This window comes from Trichomonas vaginalis, chromosome III (assembly GCF_026262505.1).
Source record: "Trichomonas vaginalis G3 chromosome III, whole genome shotgun sequence".
Classification (NCBI taxonomy): domain Eukaryota; phylum Parabasalia; order Trichomonadida; family Trichomonadidae; genus Trichomonas; species Trichomonas vaginalis.
The window spans coordinates 14,920,148-14,936,586 of NC_067205.1; the positions used below are offsets into that span (position 1 = coordinate 14,920,148).

A 16,439-nucleotide genomic window follows, 5' to 3' on the forward strand; every position below is an offset into this window, starting at 1 on the left:
GATGAAGACTCAGGAGCTCCAAAGCTCCCTTTCGTAAGGATTAGGAGCTTTGGAGCTCCTGTTTCGTAGAAGAGCTTCGCATCTTTCATCAGAAGAGGCCCAAATGGTAAATAGCCTCTGCTGATGAGCTTCAGGAGCTCCAAGGCTCCCTCTCGTAACGATTAGGAGCTTTGTAGCTCCTGAAGGTAAGGTAGGATTGCTCTGATCTCTAATCAGTAGATGCCATGCCTCATTATGGACTCTACTGACAAGAGATCAAGAGCTCCAAGGACTCCCTTTTTATCTAGTGGCATTCTTACCATTTAGTAGGATCGCTGATCCTACTAATGAAGTGATCACTTAATGTACGTTTTGAATAAATTGAATTTTTTTACAAAAATTTAGTATTTTTTATAAACATCACATATATATTATAAATACGTAAATATATTCTTTAATTCAAAAAATTCAATTCGGTTTCGGGCTGGGTATCCCAGCCCCAAGTATTCAATTTTATTCAATTTTTTAAGAATTTTTGGTTGGGATGCCTAGACCAAAACAAACTTTATATTTTGATGTGTAGATACGTATGTGTACATCATTATTGCGTTATATATTATGTTTTTAATGAAAAAAAAATCTGATTCAAAAAAAATTATCACTAATTAGTTGATAACATAAAGAAAAAATATATAAATTGTATGTTTTGAGAGTATTTATCCACATTCACTCATATGAATTTCATTAAATAGTGTCTTTTTACTCCCAAATTTATTTTGTATTATTGAAATCAAAGAAAAAAAACTTAAAAAATTTCTCGAAATTTTTATTTTTTAAAAAATTTTGGATTTTATATTAAAAACTGACACTGGGAGGACGATAGGGCTGGGATTAGAGATACCCCGCTCACTTGGGAAAAATACGGATCTATATTAAGATTTATATCACCTGAGAATGAAGATATTGGGAGACTTCCATATCTGTTACCATAAACAGAATTTGAGTCGGAATTATAAACAGTAATATCGAAAATACTGTCAGAAACTATGCATAATATAGGGTGTCCAAAGGTGTGTTTAGCACAAACCTGAATACTGCGAATAGAAATAAACAAGTTACATATATATAAAGTTTATTTAAATATAATCACCATTGGATTCAATCACGCGTTCGCAGCGATCGATCCAGGCTTGAAAGACACGCTTTAAATCATCATGAGAAAATTGCTCAAATTGCTCTCTTACAAAATTTTCAAGATCATCTGGACTCGCGAATTCGCGTCCTTCAGCTCTCTTTTTTAGCGTGCCGAATAAATAAAAGTCAGAGGGTGCAATATCAGGTGAATAAATTGGGTTTGGAACAACTTTGACATTGTTTTCCACCAAGTAATTCATTACCTTATGACTTTTGTGAACTCTTGAATTATCAAAATGAATTGCAAACTTTTGTTTTTGTTGTTTGGATTTCTCAAACTCATCAGAATTGATAATTTGAGTAAGAACATTGTCAATTAGATACTGAGCATTCATCGTATTAGGTTTTTGAAGAATATCAATTGCGATGATGTCATTCACGCCCCAAAAAACCGACAACATCATCATTGGTGTGTCAATTTTTTTCTTCGGGAATGTTTGCGGATTTTCAGCCTTCGGGATCCACATGATTTTGGCTTCTGTTGCATATTGAAACCAAGACTCGTCCCTGTTACTAAAAAGCGAAACTTCTTGGATTGATACGCACCCAATATAGAGAGGAGCTCTTTCGAAGATTGGACTCTAGATTTTTTTTGAACTGAATTAAGGTTGTGCGGAACCCAACGTGTATACGCTAGTTTGTAGTTCAAATAATTGTGCAGATAATAACTGACTGTTGTACGTGGTATCTTTGTCATCTCCTCTATCCTTCTGAGTGATGCTCTTGGGTCTTCATCTAGCGCTTGAAGAATTGCTTTGATTTTTCTTTGATCCGGCGATTTTTTGTCAATTTTTATGATGGGCGCCTTTTTGTTCATGAAGTGATACATCCTAACATGATACGTTACAGTGGAATAGTTAGGAGCATCCATACCGAAGCATTTTACCAATGTCTCGTAGATTTTTTTACAGTCTTTGCATTTTTTTGCAAGAGCGAGGATGTTTTCTTTATGATTCATTAAAAAAATGAAAAAAATCCCGCCAAAATTTCCCGCGAAACCGCCTCTTGTCTCAAAATTCATTTTATATCCCGGCATGGCGCCAAAATACAACATACTCATCATATACATATATTCATATTTTTTATTATATATTTATAATCAGCATATGTCTCCTTTAATAGTCTCATATAGAGCGCTGTGCTAAACGCACCTTTGGACACCCTATATATATGTTTGAGAAGTAGAATATTGATATGACGGAATAACATATTTAGATGACGATCCATATGGTTGGATCCAGAATTCAAGAGAATTGTATGAATATGGAACTAGAAAAAGGCCAAATGAGACGTCGGCATTACTAGATACTGAAACTGTATAAGATGCGGATAGTTTGGAGATTTTGTATACTCTATTAGAAATTATATTTGAATCGAATTTGAGTGAATCAGGCTTCGATGTAAAAACAATGTAATAATTTCCCTGATTAGAAGGGGTAATGTCGAATTTAAACGTTTCGCTTGAATCATAATAAATATTTCTACTATAATAACCTGGGCCAGTGATATCATAAGAAAGTGCTTGGGCTAAAAAGTACACTAGCATAAAAAAAATTAAATTAAGGGTATAGTCCACTAAAAATTTTTAAGTTTTGACAATGAAAATAAGCTCTGTGACCATGTAAATATATATCTATGCAAAACGAGAGGTTATGCCATAATTTTTTTTAGTTATCAAATTTTCCTTTTTTTGAGAGAAGTCTCTCAATAATTTGAGAAGAATCTTTGATATAAAGAGATACACATTTGTAGAACGAAGTAAGTGTTTTCCAAACATTTTATATGTTCATCCTGTATAACAATATAAAGCTGCATAGTGCCATCTTGTGCGTTTGCTATTTTATGTACTTTTCATTGAGATAATCCCTCTTCTCGGGTGATTTTAACAGTCAACTCAATTTTAAAATAAAGATTTCATCAAAATGATTTCGAAATTCGGATATTGATTATATAAATAGCACTGTTAACATATTTTGGATGAGTAAAAAATACCTTGTTTTGTATGCATTTAGTACACCTTTATTTTTGATTAAAACTATAAAATTTTTATTCCTTATATGTTTCGTACCGAAATGGCTAACAAAAAAGTGACAGAAAACCTTAAATTGCGCGGCAATTTTAATTAAAAAAATAAACATTAATTTTTGTGATTGATATTATGCATTTTATTTATATTATATAAGATTTAAATTTAGGGGAAAAATTGGAAAAAAAATAAGATTGGAAGTCTTTAGGTAAGAAGGAAAGGGCAAGAGATATATAGTGTACCTATATACCTCTTGCCCTTTCATTCTAAGTAGAAATGGGAGAAACTTTGTCCACATCATAAGTTATGCGGACAAAGTTTCTCCGATTTCTAATGGGAATTGCAGGCTATGAGGCACTGATATATAATCAGTACCTCATAGCCTACAATTCCCCTTATTAGACTTCCAAACTTTGAGTTAATGTCTTGACATTAACTCAAAGTTTGGAAAACTTCTCGTAAGAATCAATCGTCAAAAACCTCGATTGCAGTTATATTCATTGTGTTAAATTTGATTTATTTTGAAATTTTTATAAATTAAATTTTATATAACATAAAGCGTTATGAATTAGTATTTCCATATGAATTTTATCTCGAAAATAGTAATTCTGTACAGTTATATTTCGGTTAATTTTGGAAATTTCTAGGAATACTTTAAGATAGTATGATTATATATAACTCTGCCTTCATGATTTATTTTAGCTTTCGCGCAAATATCAGTTAACTTAACTTCATTATTTGATTTTGTGATGGCTTCACAAAGCCAATCAATATCAATCTCTTCTGGAGAATGTCTTCTCATCTAGAATATTTTCAATACTTTACATACAAACATTTTTATTTCTAAAAAACTTTTTAATTTTTTCTAGGATATATGAATGAAAATAGTTAGAACAAGATTTTGAAGCTCAAAACATTAAAAATTATTAAAGATTTGTATAATATGATTAAAAATGGGAAATAATATGAGGCAATATAAAGGAATATGAATATTAAATAAATATATCTAAATAGAAAGAATCAGAAAAATCAAATTATTGGCGCCAAAAATGTCACCTTTTTGGTGAGCCATTTCGGTATGAGATATTTTTATTCCTTATATAATAAATAGTATATGTTACATAAACATGAAATTCAATAGCATTCAATTTTGGATTTTTTAGATTTGGTAAATTTTAGAAGAAATAAAATCAGCAATCAAAATAAAGAAACTTTTTTTGTATCTTCTATGATTACCTTTTGGTACTAAATTTTGCATTAATAAGTAAATTATCTGTATTATTCTGTGAGCACAAGCCCTCAGTTATGCTGGTAGTGAATGATGAATCGTCATTTTGCGAAGAGAACGCGATTATTAAGGTAATTTTGAGAATTGTCTTGAATTATTTAAAATTAAAGTTAATTGAATAGGTAGGATAACTAGTCTTTGCTAAATTTGTATAATTTGACCTTATTCTAGTTGGATCTGAGAATATTTTGCTGAAATAATAAATTATATCGCCGATTTATGAAAATTTCTCTGATGGGACCGACTCGCTGAAACGTATTAGTGTTAATGGTAACTTGTCTGAATTTTCAAATTTTTTTCGAAATCCAAAAAATCACAAACAAAAGCATCAAAATTAGATTTGCATTTAAGGTTTTCATTTTTTTTGGAAAATAAAAATATTTTTCCCCAATAAAGTTTATTTTTACTTTTGAGAGGAATAGAAACGTTATTTTGGAATTTTGAAACGACAGAAATGTTCCATTTTTAATGTAGATTCTAAAATGGGGTCAAATTTTTGATTGAACCGTTATCCATTGAAAAACCTCGATTTTAAAATGTTATTCCAAAATATTCATCTAATGATATAGTATATATTTATTAATTATTACTTTTTATTCAATTTTCACTTTTGGCGGGATTTCATTTTTTTTGTTGTTGTATGGGCCATATTGTTCACCCAAAACGGAAAACAAAGGCAATGCATAACATTTTACTCCACGAACGTCGTCGACTCTCAGCGCGACAGATGCTTGGTGCTTGCATAATGACCGGAATGCCATATACAAAAGGTGCTCGCTTTCTTTCTCTTTGTGGAACTAAGCCCCCTGTGAAGAGTGGTGTCATGAGACAACAGAGATTTTGTGACGATAAGATTAGAAGACTTAAAAGTATTTCCCTAATGCTGTCGAGAAAGTCCTTCAGTGGTTACTTATCCATTGATGCAAGATGGACGCACAGGCGAAACTCGCCAAGTTGTACAGTAACTGCGCTCGATGCTGTCACAAAAAGAGTTCTTGCATGCGTGAACATCAACCATATTGGTGGAAACAGACAGCATGCTCAGTATTCCGGAGCTTCCAACAATATGGAAAGTGCTGGAACTCGAATCATCTTGAAGCAATTAAAGAAATACAATATCTTGAAAGATGTTAAAGAGATTATTAAAGACCGAGATAACAAAAGTGTCTCTGTCTTTAAAGAATTTGGCGTCTCTCATCTTGAAAGATTCGATCCAGGTCATGTATCAAAAATATCTCAAAAGATTTTACAAAGTTCTCAGCTTCTCATAAGACAGTTGAAGTTTTCAACGACAAGACTCAGAAGATTGAAAAAATAGAGAGACCTTTCTGGGGTCTGAATGCAAGCCTAAGTATGTGGCTTTGGTCATGTTTTGCCGAAGAAAATATTGACAAACGTACGAAAATGTGGGAGAATTGTGTCTACCATTACGTAGGCAATCATTCTTTTTGCGAACCGCGCAATTACAAATGCTTTGAATGGCAAAAAGGTGTCAATTCGATCCAACTTCAATTCATGCTCTATGACTGGGTTCACAAATGGACACCCATAGTTTCCAAAGTTTCTTCCATTGGATCTACCTGCATGAATGAAGCGTTTAACTCCAAAATTGCATGCTATTTGGACAAATCAAGAGCCTGGAAGAACATTAACATTAGAGTTAACGTTGCAATCTTAGAATGGAATGATCCAGAGCATTTTCTCGGAGATATACAAAAAGCATTACATCTTTCCCCACTTCCAGAAGATTATGTCAAATCATTTGAAGAGAATTGTTACTCCAAAATGATATTGAAACAAAAAACTGTTACAAAAGGTTCTAAAAAACAGAACAAATACAAAAAATCCATTCAGAGTGTACCAGGAGGAGATTATCAAGTTTTCAAGTCCGAATGGGAATCAGAAGACGAAGACATTGATGACTTTGATTAACGAAAATTACATTTTATTTATTGTTTTTGTTTTTAATTAAATTATTAGAGGGGGAACAAACTTGCCCAGTGAGGTGAAGTGAAAAGTGACTAGTTTACATGTCAGAAATGTAAAGTGTCAGATTTGAAACAAAAAATGGATTAATTTATTATTATATGATAGAGAGATTTGGTAAGTTACTATCAAATTTGTAAGTAAGGAAAAAAAGTAAGAAAGGAAAAAAAATTTTTAAAAAAAATAAAAAGCCACTCGCTTCGCTCGCGGTTGACAAAAAGAACAAATTCGAAAAATAATTGTATGAAATTACGAAACTAAGCCACTCGCTTCGCTCGCGGCTGACGAAAAGAACAGATTCGAAAAAAGATTGTATGAAATTACGAAACTAAGCCGCTCGCTTCGCTCGCGGCTTAAGTAAACAACATATTTCAGATTATCGATACTAAAAATTTTTTTATTTTATAACATTTTTTTTGCTTTTTTTTTAAAGCTTCTTAACTTAAATCATGGAATGTCTCAAAGACAAAAGTAGCATACAGCATGTAAAGCTAAAGAAAGATAATCATAATTAATACCTTAATTTTTAATATTACGCATTTTTAGGTGCAAAATTTAAAAACATTCTAATACAATAGAGCAGTTTCCAAAAGTAGCATACAGCATGCAAAGCTAAAGAAAGATAATCATAATTAATACCTTAATTTTTAATATTACGCATTTTTAGGTGCAAAATTTAAAAACATTCTAATACAATAGAGCAGTTTCCAAAAGTAGCATACAGCATGCAAAGCTAAAGAAAGATAATCATAATTAATACCTTTAAAGTTTAAAATCTTGATTTTTTTTAAAATCAAATATTTATAACTTTAATACATACAGCTTAAACCTTATACTTGTTTTCTCTTGTGAGAAAGCAATCTTACAAAGCTAACAATCCTAAAAAATAAAGAATTAAAATTTAATAATTTAATCTAAAATTAAAATCAAAATTAAATAAAATGAGTTCTTTGTAATAATACTTTCAAGGTAGGATATATTTTACTGGGATCTATTGAGTCATCACTAACAGCATTGAGCAATCTATTGAGCATTGAAATACTCTCGATTTTTCTTTGTCTTTTTACATCAATTTCTGCGTTAGTTGCTTTTTCCATGATCCTAATGACACGGTCATCTGCTGGATTTTGATCAATTTTGAGTTTGATAACGAAAGATGGTATCACTTTTGTATAAATTTCTATAATAACATCATCAATTCTGAGATTTTTTCGATCAGGAAAATAGTCATGTTTGAGTGTTCTAAAATGAGCTTCGGCAATATTGTTAGTTGCGTCGCCTTCACGCCTGTCACGAGCAATCCATCTTGATATGTTGTAACGCCATTGTCTGTTAAAGTATTGAGATGCTGTTGGATCTGTGTCGAGCAACTCCAGAACTTGATCATAGGCAGCATTTGCTTCTTCCTCATGTTCTGCATCTAATTTGAAGACTAAATCCTTCATCAAATTATAGAATTGTTCAAATTTTTCTTGAGAAGAAAACTTATTTGATTTGCGAAGAATTGCACGAAGAACATGTACTCCGCACCAAAGTATTTGAGCTTGTGGAATGCTTTCTTCTATTGCTTGAGCTATCTGTGGAGCACAGTCCATGCTAATGTATTCTGGCTCAATTGTTACCCATCTGAGATAGGCGCACACGCAAACTTGAATGTTTTGATAAGTGTCTGGTTGACAAAAGAAATATAAAAAAGGGAAAATGTGAAAATCTTTGATTTTGCCAGTAAATGCATACAATGGAATGTTTGATCGCAACAATTTATAGGTGCTGTCTATATGAAATGTCTTGATACTATGCGCATAAGCTTTGCCTTCAAAAGGCGCGTAATAGAAACACATATTATTGTCTGAGACTTCAAATGCAATGAGATCATCTGGAGATTCTTCTTGTACTGTCTGAACAAAGATTTGCAATGACACAACATCGTCAGGAGAATATCTAGTTTGAAGAGCATGTATTCTCTCTGCAAATCGTTTGATTGCACGTGGTTTTTGAGCGTACATCTCTGGAATGGACGGACCTGTAAGAGGAATTTCAAGATCTTTGAATGCATTTAGCTGTGCTATCGCTCTTTGATTGTCATCTGTTTGGAAGTAATGTTCTAAATATTTGCGATAAAAGACAGACGAATATTGACTTTTGTCATTTGGGGCGGAATGATCATGTTCTTCAACTATTTTGATTAGTTTGTATTTATTTTGATCCAAGATTGCAACATTAAAATGTGCAGGACATTTTGTATATTTGCAGTGGAATGAAATCTGAGATCTTTCTTTCCTGACACGTTCACCATATCCATACTGTGCTTGTATTTCTTGTTTAACTCCAAATTTACAAAGATCCATAACAGTAAAGATAGTTTCTTCTTCTAATTCCATTTGAAATTGAAATGAAAATTTAAAATTCAGAAATTTGAATAGATTTGGTCTGTAATTAAATGAAAATAGCAGTTTGTTCGTCATTGTTTGAGGCAAGAGTATTATAGGAATATTATATGATGGATTTGAGTTGCATATAAAGAGTGCAAAAGGATAAAGAGAGAAATTTTGTTAGATTAAATTATTAAATTTTAATTCTTTATTTTTTAGGATTGTTAGCTTTGTAAGATTGCTTTCTCACAAGAGAAAACAAGTATAAGGTTTAAGCTGTATGTATTAAAGTTATAAATATTTGATTTTAAAAAAAATCAAGATTTTAAACTTTAAAGGTATTAATTATGATTATCTTTCTTTAGCTTTGCATGCTGTATGCTACTTTTGGAAACTGCTCTATTGTATTAGAATGTTTTTAAATTTTGCACCTAAAAATGCGTAATATTAAAAATTAAGGTATTAATTATGATTATCTTTCTTTAGCTTTACATGCTGTATGCTACTTTTGTCTTTGAGACATTCCATGATTTAAGTTAAGAAGCTTTAAAAAAAATGCAAAAAAAAATTGAATACTTTACTGGCTGGGCAAATTTGTCGCCGCCCCAAATTATTATTATGCTCATTTTCTTATTTTGATTTTTTCTCATTAAAAAAAAAGGTATTGGGGCCTCCAGGCACTTCGTGCCTTCTAGCCCTGAGGATGTTTGGTATAATGAAGTTTTTTTTTTTTCTTGGGATGGCCTTCCAGGCACTTCGTGCCTTCTAGCCCATAAAAAGTTTAGTATAAATGAAGTTTTTATTCGGAAAACCTTCTTCTGGGTCGAAAAACATTATATAATGTGTCGCTTTTCACAAATTATATATGTTTTCATGTTTTGTCATGATTTCATCGTAAATGTTTTGTCATGACTTCATCGTAAATGTTTTGTCATGATTTCATCGTAAATGTTTTGTCATGATTTCATCGTAAATGTTTTGTCAAGACTTCTTCGTAAATGTTTTGTCAAGATTTCATCGTAAATGTTTTGTCAAGACTTCTTCGTAAATGTTTTGTCAAGATTTCATCGTAAATGTTTTGTCAAGATTTCATCGTAAATGTTTTGTCAAGATTTCATCGTAAATGTTTTGTCAAGACTTCTTCGTAAATGTTTTGTCAAACATGAACGTAAATGTTTTGTCAAGATTTCATCGTAAATGTTTTGTCAAGACTTCTTCGTAAATGTTTTGTCAAGACTTCTTCGTAAATGTTTTGTCAAGACTTCTTCGTAAATGTTTTGTCAAGACTTCTTCGTCATAGGCACGGAGATAGGACGGTTATTTTACAAAACTGACAACACTTTGACCGAGTAGTTTTTTGTGCTGAACAAAAAGTGTCATATAAACATCTGTCAAAAACCGTTTTTTACTTCACTTAAAATGCCACGTAAGCTACGTAAGAATATACGTAAGAGGAAGGGAGCATTGAAACATCCAATAGTAAAACTGACACCACAACAACAGTTGCAACAACAAATGATGAATGACCCCACTATGTTGCAACAAATGTCAAGCAACCCTATGCTTTTAAACCGAGTTATTGGTGCACAGAGTGGAGGTTTAAGAGCGGCACTTTTAGCGAAAATGGCAGGCTATGGTGGAGCTGCAGACGGAACAGCTTATAACCCTCAAAGTCAAATGAATTTGAGTTCACTCAAAAATCAAATAACAGATGTCAAAAAGTCAAACATAGACATACAGAAACAAATAAGTGAAAACGAAAAGAAACTAGAATATGACAGACACACAAAGAAACTCAATGAGTTAAACGTAGAGAAAAAGAAGAAAGAAGAACAACTGAAAGAACTAAGTACAGAGGAATATGCAAAAAAAGTGTCAGAAAAAGCAGCAGAAGTAGCAAAAATGGAACAAGATGTTATAAATTTGAAAAACCATACTACTCAATATAAAGTACTGAAAGATGAAGAAATAAAACAAAAAGCCCTGAAGACATATATGGATAGCGATGAGTATAAAAAAGAAGTTGAAGCAAATGTAAAGGCAGAAAAACTTTTACAGTTGCAAAACCAAACCGTACAGTATGAAAACTTAGCACAAGAAAGTAAAAATAACGACGCAGCCATGCAAAAGGCAATGAAAAGCGCAGAAATATAAAAGCTAATAATGACTGGTTAGATGCCCAAGCCAACGCCAAAGCAGCCCAACTTATAGGGTCAATAAGGAAAAAATACAAGCGGATGAAGACAGTTCAAATGAAGCTTTAATGAATGCTGACTTAAGAACGCCTTCGAAGCTCTTCATAGTAAGGTGAAACAAGTGAACGACTTCTCATCTGGAAAGAAACTGAAGTCTGAAGGTTTCGACAACGAGTTAAGAGAAGTAGACAAAATATGACGAAAAATAACAGATGCAGCAACGAGACAGGCAGTTCAAAGTGCCTATGACGCCGTTAGAGCAACTGTTGTGGAAAGTCAAGAAAAAGAGTTACAACAGACCAAAACAGACCTAGTAAATGCTTTCTTAAGAACGAAAAGTCAGGTAGGACATTATGCTGCAGATGGAACATATGTGCCAGCTGGTGGAACTTATATACCACCAAACCCTCCAGAGAAGCACCTGCACCAGGACTACCTAAAACATTTACATCGTCACATGGACACAGACACAGGCATGCACCAAAACCAGCACCACAACCAACAGTTAAAACACTGCACCACAACCAACAGTTCAAAACACCGCACCACAACCAACAGTTCAAAACACTGCACCACAACCAACAGTTCAAAACACTGCACAGCAACAACCACAAACAGAGCAAGGACATAAAAGAAGTAGAGAACAAGGAAACCAAGAATTCTTAAAAATGCTTAAGGAAGACTATGGTTACCCAGATACTCTTGACTTTAGTGACAGATATAAAGAAGCTATTAGAAAGTTCAAGGAAGGAAATACTGACCCGAACCTATTTAGCTTATGGTTCAGCACCAAATGGGATATAATTTCAAACCTGGAAAATACAAGCTCGCTAAGGGATATGATTTAATAGCATATCATCCAAATGACATGACTGAATTTACTCCAAGATATTTGGTGTCAGAGCTAAACGATAATTCAACTCTCTTCATGAAAGCGTAAAAAATAGAGACGGAACGAAAGAAGAAAGGTTTATGAGTCCGGAATGACTTAGATAGGGAACTTTTTAAAAACGGTCTCGGAATATATGAAATGCCAGCAGATGAGGTACAAGAAACTCCACAGGAAGAAGTTCAGATACAACCAGACATGGAAGAAATATAGTTCAGCAACAACAGCTAGAAGAGCCAGAAGGAAACGAACAAGTCCCTCCTTTGGAAACTAACTTCACAGAACTAGATGAAGATTTGGAACAGCCGAAAAAATCTTGACCCTCAACAAGAGAGAATATGCGGAGAATATGGAATCTTTCCAAGAGTCTAAGAAAATTCGGCTGACATAGTAGAAGAATATCGAAAAATGTTCGCCGACATACAAAAGACTCCAACATCAGATGAAAATATTCAGCATAGAATGGAAGAACTGAAAGAAAATGTACGCAAATACAACAATCCTTTTTACTTACGAGCATATAACGTTCAATCTTTGGATGAACTCGGTGAAAATAAAAGGTTAAATTTCAACAAAACATATAGAAATGAAACATTGTTTAAAGTTCATTCAGAACCTAGCCAATATGGAAACAAACCTACTTTTGTTTCTGCAGACGATGGAAACTACAATGAGATGGGGTCATAAAGCTAATCCGGATAGGTGTTCATAAACTTACAACCACAATTCAAGAAGTTGTAGACGCAATGGAAGTGAATGGTGAACCAGATGTAGCTGGTATTTTCAGCGCGGCTTTAATGCCATTGAAAGATATGAAAGATGCAGATATTTTGAACCAGTATGAAATGAACATGGCTGATGGAATATAACACCTGACGTCTAGAACATTTATCTCAAAGAACTACACAGAACCATAGAGATGGTATATTTGGTGAAGAGTTTAGAAAGAAAGTTAGGGAGAGAGAAGGAAGAGAACCTATTGTACATGACCTTGCAAACGAAAGTTTACAAAATGTCATAAAAACTTACTTTGCAGACAATGAACCGAGAAGGGATGAATATTTAAGAAAACTCAAATGGACAGTACCAAATGAAATGTTAGTATTGAAAACATGTTCCTTGACAAAATAAAACCAACTACAGAAATAAATGACGCAAGACTGAAACATTGGGTAAAAGCTTTCCCATTCACAAAAGATATTGTTGGTAACATGGAAAGAAAACCAGAATGGCTACAAAAACATATATTTGGAAACGAGCTTATTCCATATGGACAAGCTCTGTTTGAAGAGCTTGAACCGGAAACTCAGGAAAGAGTCATGCAAACAATACGCGAAGACTCAAATACAAACTATGACAAAATCTTTCTAGGATATAGGTTACCTGAGTTGGGCGACCAGAGCCCAAAGGCAAAAAGGACATGGGAAATTTACAACATACTAGGTGAACATGAGGCAAAGATGCAACAACTTGAAGCAGAGGGCAAGTTACCAAAAGCGACACCAAAGAAGAAGAGTAGAACAAAGTAAAGCTTGGTCCGAGTGGGTTCTATTATGATATATAAATCCAACTATTCTATATTTTTACCCATATGAAATGTACGCCGCTCAGAATATAACGCCAACAGTTTTGGATGCCATGAACGGAAATGTTTCCGAATGGTATAACGAATGCGACAATGCCATTAGAAGGTCAGAAATAGTTCCTGGAACTTACGAATATACAACTGCTGTTTCTTATGGAAACGTAGGTGAGTTTGGAGAAGGTTCTTCAACAACAGTAGATATTGCTTGCGACAGGTTTCATATTATTTATTGACAACTCATTCTTATACGTGGAACAAGACATTGAAATAAAACCTTCTGCCAAGTTGTCTGACAAGAAAGGTTGCAATGGAATTTTCTATGTCGGATACCAATATGCTCCAGAAGTTTTCATGGGATATAAGATATATTCTAACTCTGACTTAGTTCAAACAGTAACATGGGCAAACTATGAATGGTTCGCTTTGAGAAACTCAGTACAACCACAAGCTAGAGAACAAACAGACCAGTATGCAAATATTGAGAAAATAAGAAGACTTGACCCTAACGTTCCAGGAGTTTATGTTAACCTTTCTGGTTCAGATGGAACTGCTGCCACTAAAGTAAAACTGAAACTTAGAGTTCCTTTGTCATCTTTCCTCATCTTCAGGTTTTTAAGATACTTGCCAAACTGGGCAGGAAAAATTTCTATTGAACTTACTCCAAGCAAAAATAACTTAGTCATTGCACCAACACAAGACCCATTCAGCATTACTGTAGCTGGAACTGGTGGAGCCAAGTTCTGTGACTTTTGCAAAGACAAAGTTGACTTAGACTTTGGTTTCTCAAACTTCAACAATGAAGTAAACTATTATTTCAATGCTGCTGGAACTGCTTGGGACCCAGTTAAGTTCACATGCGAAAAATTTGAATGCAAGAGAATAGAAAGCAGACTTGCAGTCTATATGTTGGACCCAGATATTTCAAATGCTTTAGCTGCCAAATATATTGCAGTTCCACTTATGTTCCCTATACACCAAATATCTGTCAAAGACTTTGCAGGTGAAGTTGGAAACCAAAGTGCTGACCCAGGTGCAAGAACAGATATTGCTTTAACAACTGCAATGAAACATGCAGATACTATGTTTGTACTGTTCAGACGAACTATAAATGACTATTCTTGTTTACAACCCCGGTATTAAATATCATATAAACATAGATGGCAAATATTATCCAAGAGAAGAATATTCTACAGTTGAGGATATGAGGTCATACAACTTGACATTAGATGCTATGAACTTTAACAACAACTTCACAACAACCATTAACCCTGAAATGCAAAGTTCTATTATGCCATATGTGAAAGTATGGACTCATACAGGAGGTCAAAAAACTCAATATACAAATGGAGACCGTTCAAACTTTTGGCTTGGCATTCCATTTGCTGACTCAGAAACTTTATGGGTGGTATTTCAACTGTTGGTACAGTTCAAATACAATATACTGGTGACAGAGACGGTCCAGATGAACTGAGAGCAAAGAAGTTTACAAAACCAATAGCACTTTTCACGGAAGATGCTCTTTTGAAGATTCGTTCGATGAAACCTGCTGGGGCTCCTCAGATTGGCATAACGACAGCTTCCATCGAGCAGATTTTGGCAGCAGGTCAGTAAGTTGTTCTTGAACTGACTTCTCTCCGTCAAATATTGACAGTACGCCAGTTTTGACATAATATTGTAAGATAAACTTACCTTTAGAAATATCTGTAAGTTTTGTTGTTATATTTTTGTCAACGTCAAGAACTTTCACCATCTCGGTTATACCAACTTTCTTTGCTTTATGGAAATATTTTGGTTCAGCAAATATGCTATTCTATAACATTTTCCATTGTTTGTGTAAAGAACTATCTGTCAATGTATTTGTATTGTTTTGTGAGTATAAACTTTGTTCTGCTTCAATTCGAAGAGATACTCGAATACGTCCATCTTTTTATTCTAAGTAAAATGTCATTTCCGAAAAATAGAAGCGTAAGTGTTTCAAAAGGTTTAATGGCGGTGGCAGATGTGAAGTTAAATTCACCAACTCAAACAAACAGTCAAAGTGTTGTTGTCAATGTCAAAGACAGAGATGTTGAAGTGGGAAACCATACGAGGACGAAGATGGTATAACAATTGTTCCTGTAAAAGAACAACCAACATATCCTGAAGTTAGCAGAGACTTAAGTTCTGTTGCAGATATTCGAAACGACTACCAACAACTGAAAGACAAACTTCAAACTCAGGAGAAGATTTGTCAAGCTTTAAGTATAATGTTAAACTTGGTCGAACACAACCTGTAAAAGTGAACTCATATGTCATTGCACCTCATGAAGTCTTGAAAGAACTATTGAAACTTTTGACAGAGGCAGACGATATAAACATCAAAGAAATAGAACCCGACATTGTTGCTGTGGTGTTTTCATATAATGTCATTGACAAGATATACGTTATGAAAGGAGGTGAAACGTTGAACTTAAAGTATAGTTTCCCAGACGTTATAAAAATATTTGACGACCACAACATTTCATTAAAATTTATTTGCTAAGTAAAAATGTCAAAACTTCTTGAAAGATGTTTGAAGAAAAATAATATAGACTTTATTTCATGTAAAGGACTTTACACACTTTTGAACGATATGAAAGACCCTGTTTTGTTTGTTCGTGTAGACAAAGGAAAGTTCTATGTCTTTACAAAATATTTGAACTTCTTAGACAGAGAACTTCAAGAAACGCCATGTGAAAGTTTAGATGAAGTTCTTCTCCACTTTCAGAAAAACTTTTAAATATATAAATGGCAGAAGATATAATGGTTTATACTATTACGACTAAAAACCCGAGTCATATAATTCTATAACAACAAACTTACAAAGTCCTCAAGGACGATATTGTAAACTAACCTTAAACACAATGACGACTAAAGCCTGTTTTGCTCTTTTGACACCAGAAGACT

At 33.5% G+C, this 16,439-nt stretch overlaps 4 protein-coding genes and 1 pseudogene across 5 annotated transcripts, besides 7 other annotated features; 3 read left to right on the forward strand and 2 right to left on the reverse strand.

The window, feature by feature from the left end:
* Window positions 1-185: part of a mobile genetic element that runs on past the window's edge.
* An 850-nt stretch (window positions 186-1,035) lies between these two features.
* Window positions 1,036-2,338: a mobile genetic element.
* TVAGG3_0703830 lies at window positions 1,116-2,242 on the reverse strand (annotated as a pseudogene). Its single transcript has one exon. A coding segment is annotated over exon 1 (1,127 nt).
* Window positions 2,339-2,736: 398 nt separating the features above from the next.
* Window positions 2,737-2,758: a mobile genetic element.
* A 653-nt stretch (window positions 2,759-3,411) lies between these two features.
* Window positions 3,412-3,618: a mobile genetic element.
* Window positions 3,619-5,214: 1,596 nt separating this feature from the next.
* Window positions 5,215-6,419: a mobile genetic element.
* Window positions 6,003-6,419, forward strand: TVAGG3_0703870 (uncharacterized protein; the record flags this gene model as incomplete). The annotated part of the gene is made up of 1 exon (XM_001324749.1): window positions 6,003-6,419. The coding sequence occupies one exon, from the start codon at window positions 6,003-6,005 to the stop codon at window positions 6,417-6,419; it is 417 nt and encodes a 138-aa protein (XP_001324784.1).
* Window positions 6,420-6,468: 49 nt separating this feature from the next.
* Window positions 6,469-9,452: a mobile genetic element.
* On the reverse strand, window positions 7,406-8,068 carry TVAGG3_0703890 (MULE transposase domain-containing protein; the record flags this gene model as incomplete). The annotated part of the gene is made up of 1 exon (XM_001324748.2): window positions 7,406-8,068. One exon carries the CDS (start codon window positions 8,066-8,068, stop codon window positions 7,406-7,408), a length of 663 nt encoding a protein of 220 aa, XP_001324783.2.
* Window positions 9,453-10,264: 812 nt separating the features above from the next.
* Window positions 10,265-10,877, forward strand: TVAGG3_0703900 (protein of unknown function, DUF4106 family; the record flags this gene model as incomplete). Its single annotated transcript, XM_051243483.1, has 1 exon — window positions 10,265-10,877. A coding segment is annotated over one exon (613 nt), but the record flags the coding sequence as incomplete, so codon positions are not given.
* A 2,164-nt stretch (window positions 10,878-13,041) lies between these two features.
* TVAGG3_0703910 (protein of unknown function, DUF4106 family) lies at window positions 13,042-13,458 on the forward strand (the record flags this gene model as incomplete). The annotated part of the gene is made up of 1 exon (XM_051243484.1): window positions 13,042-13,458. One exon carries the CDS (start codon window positions 13,042-13,044, stop codon window positions 13,456-13,458), a length of 417 nt encoding a protein of 138 aa, XP_051090071.1.
* A 121-nt stretch (window positions 13,459-13,579) lies between these two features.
* Window positions 13,580-16,439: part of a mobile genetic element that runs on past the window's edge.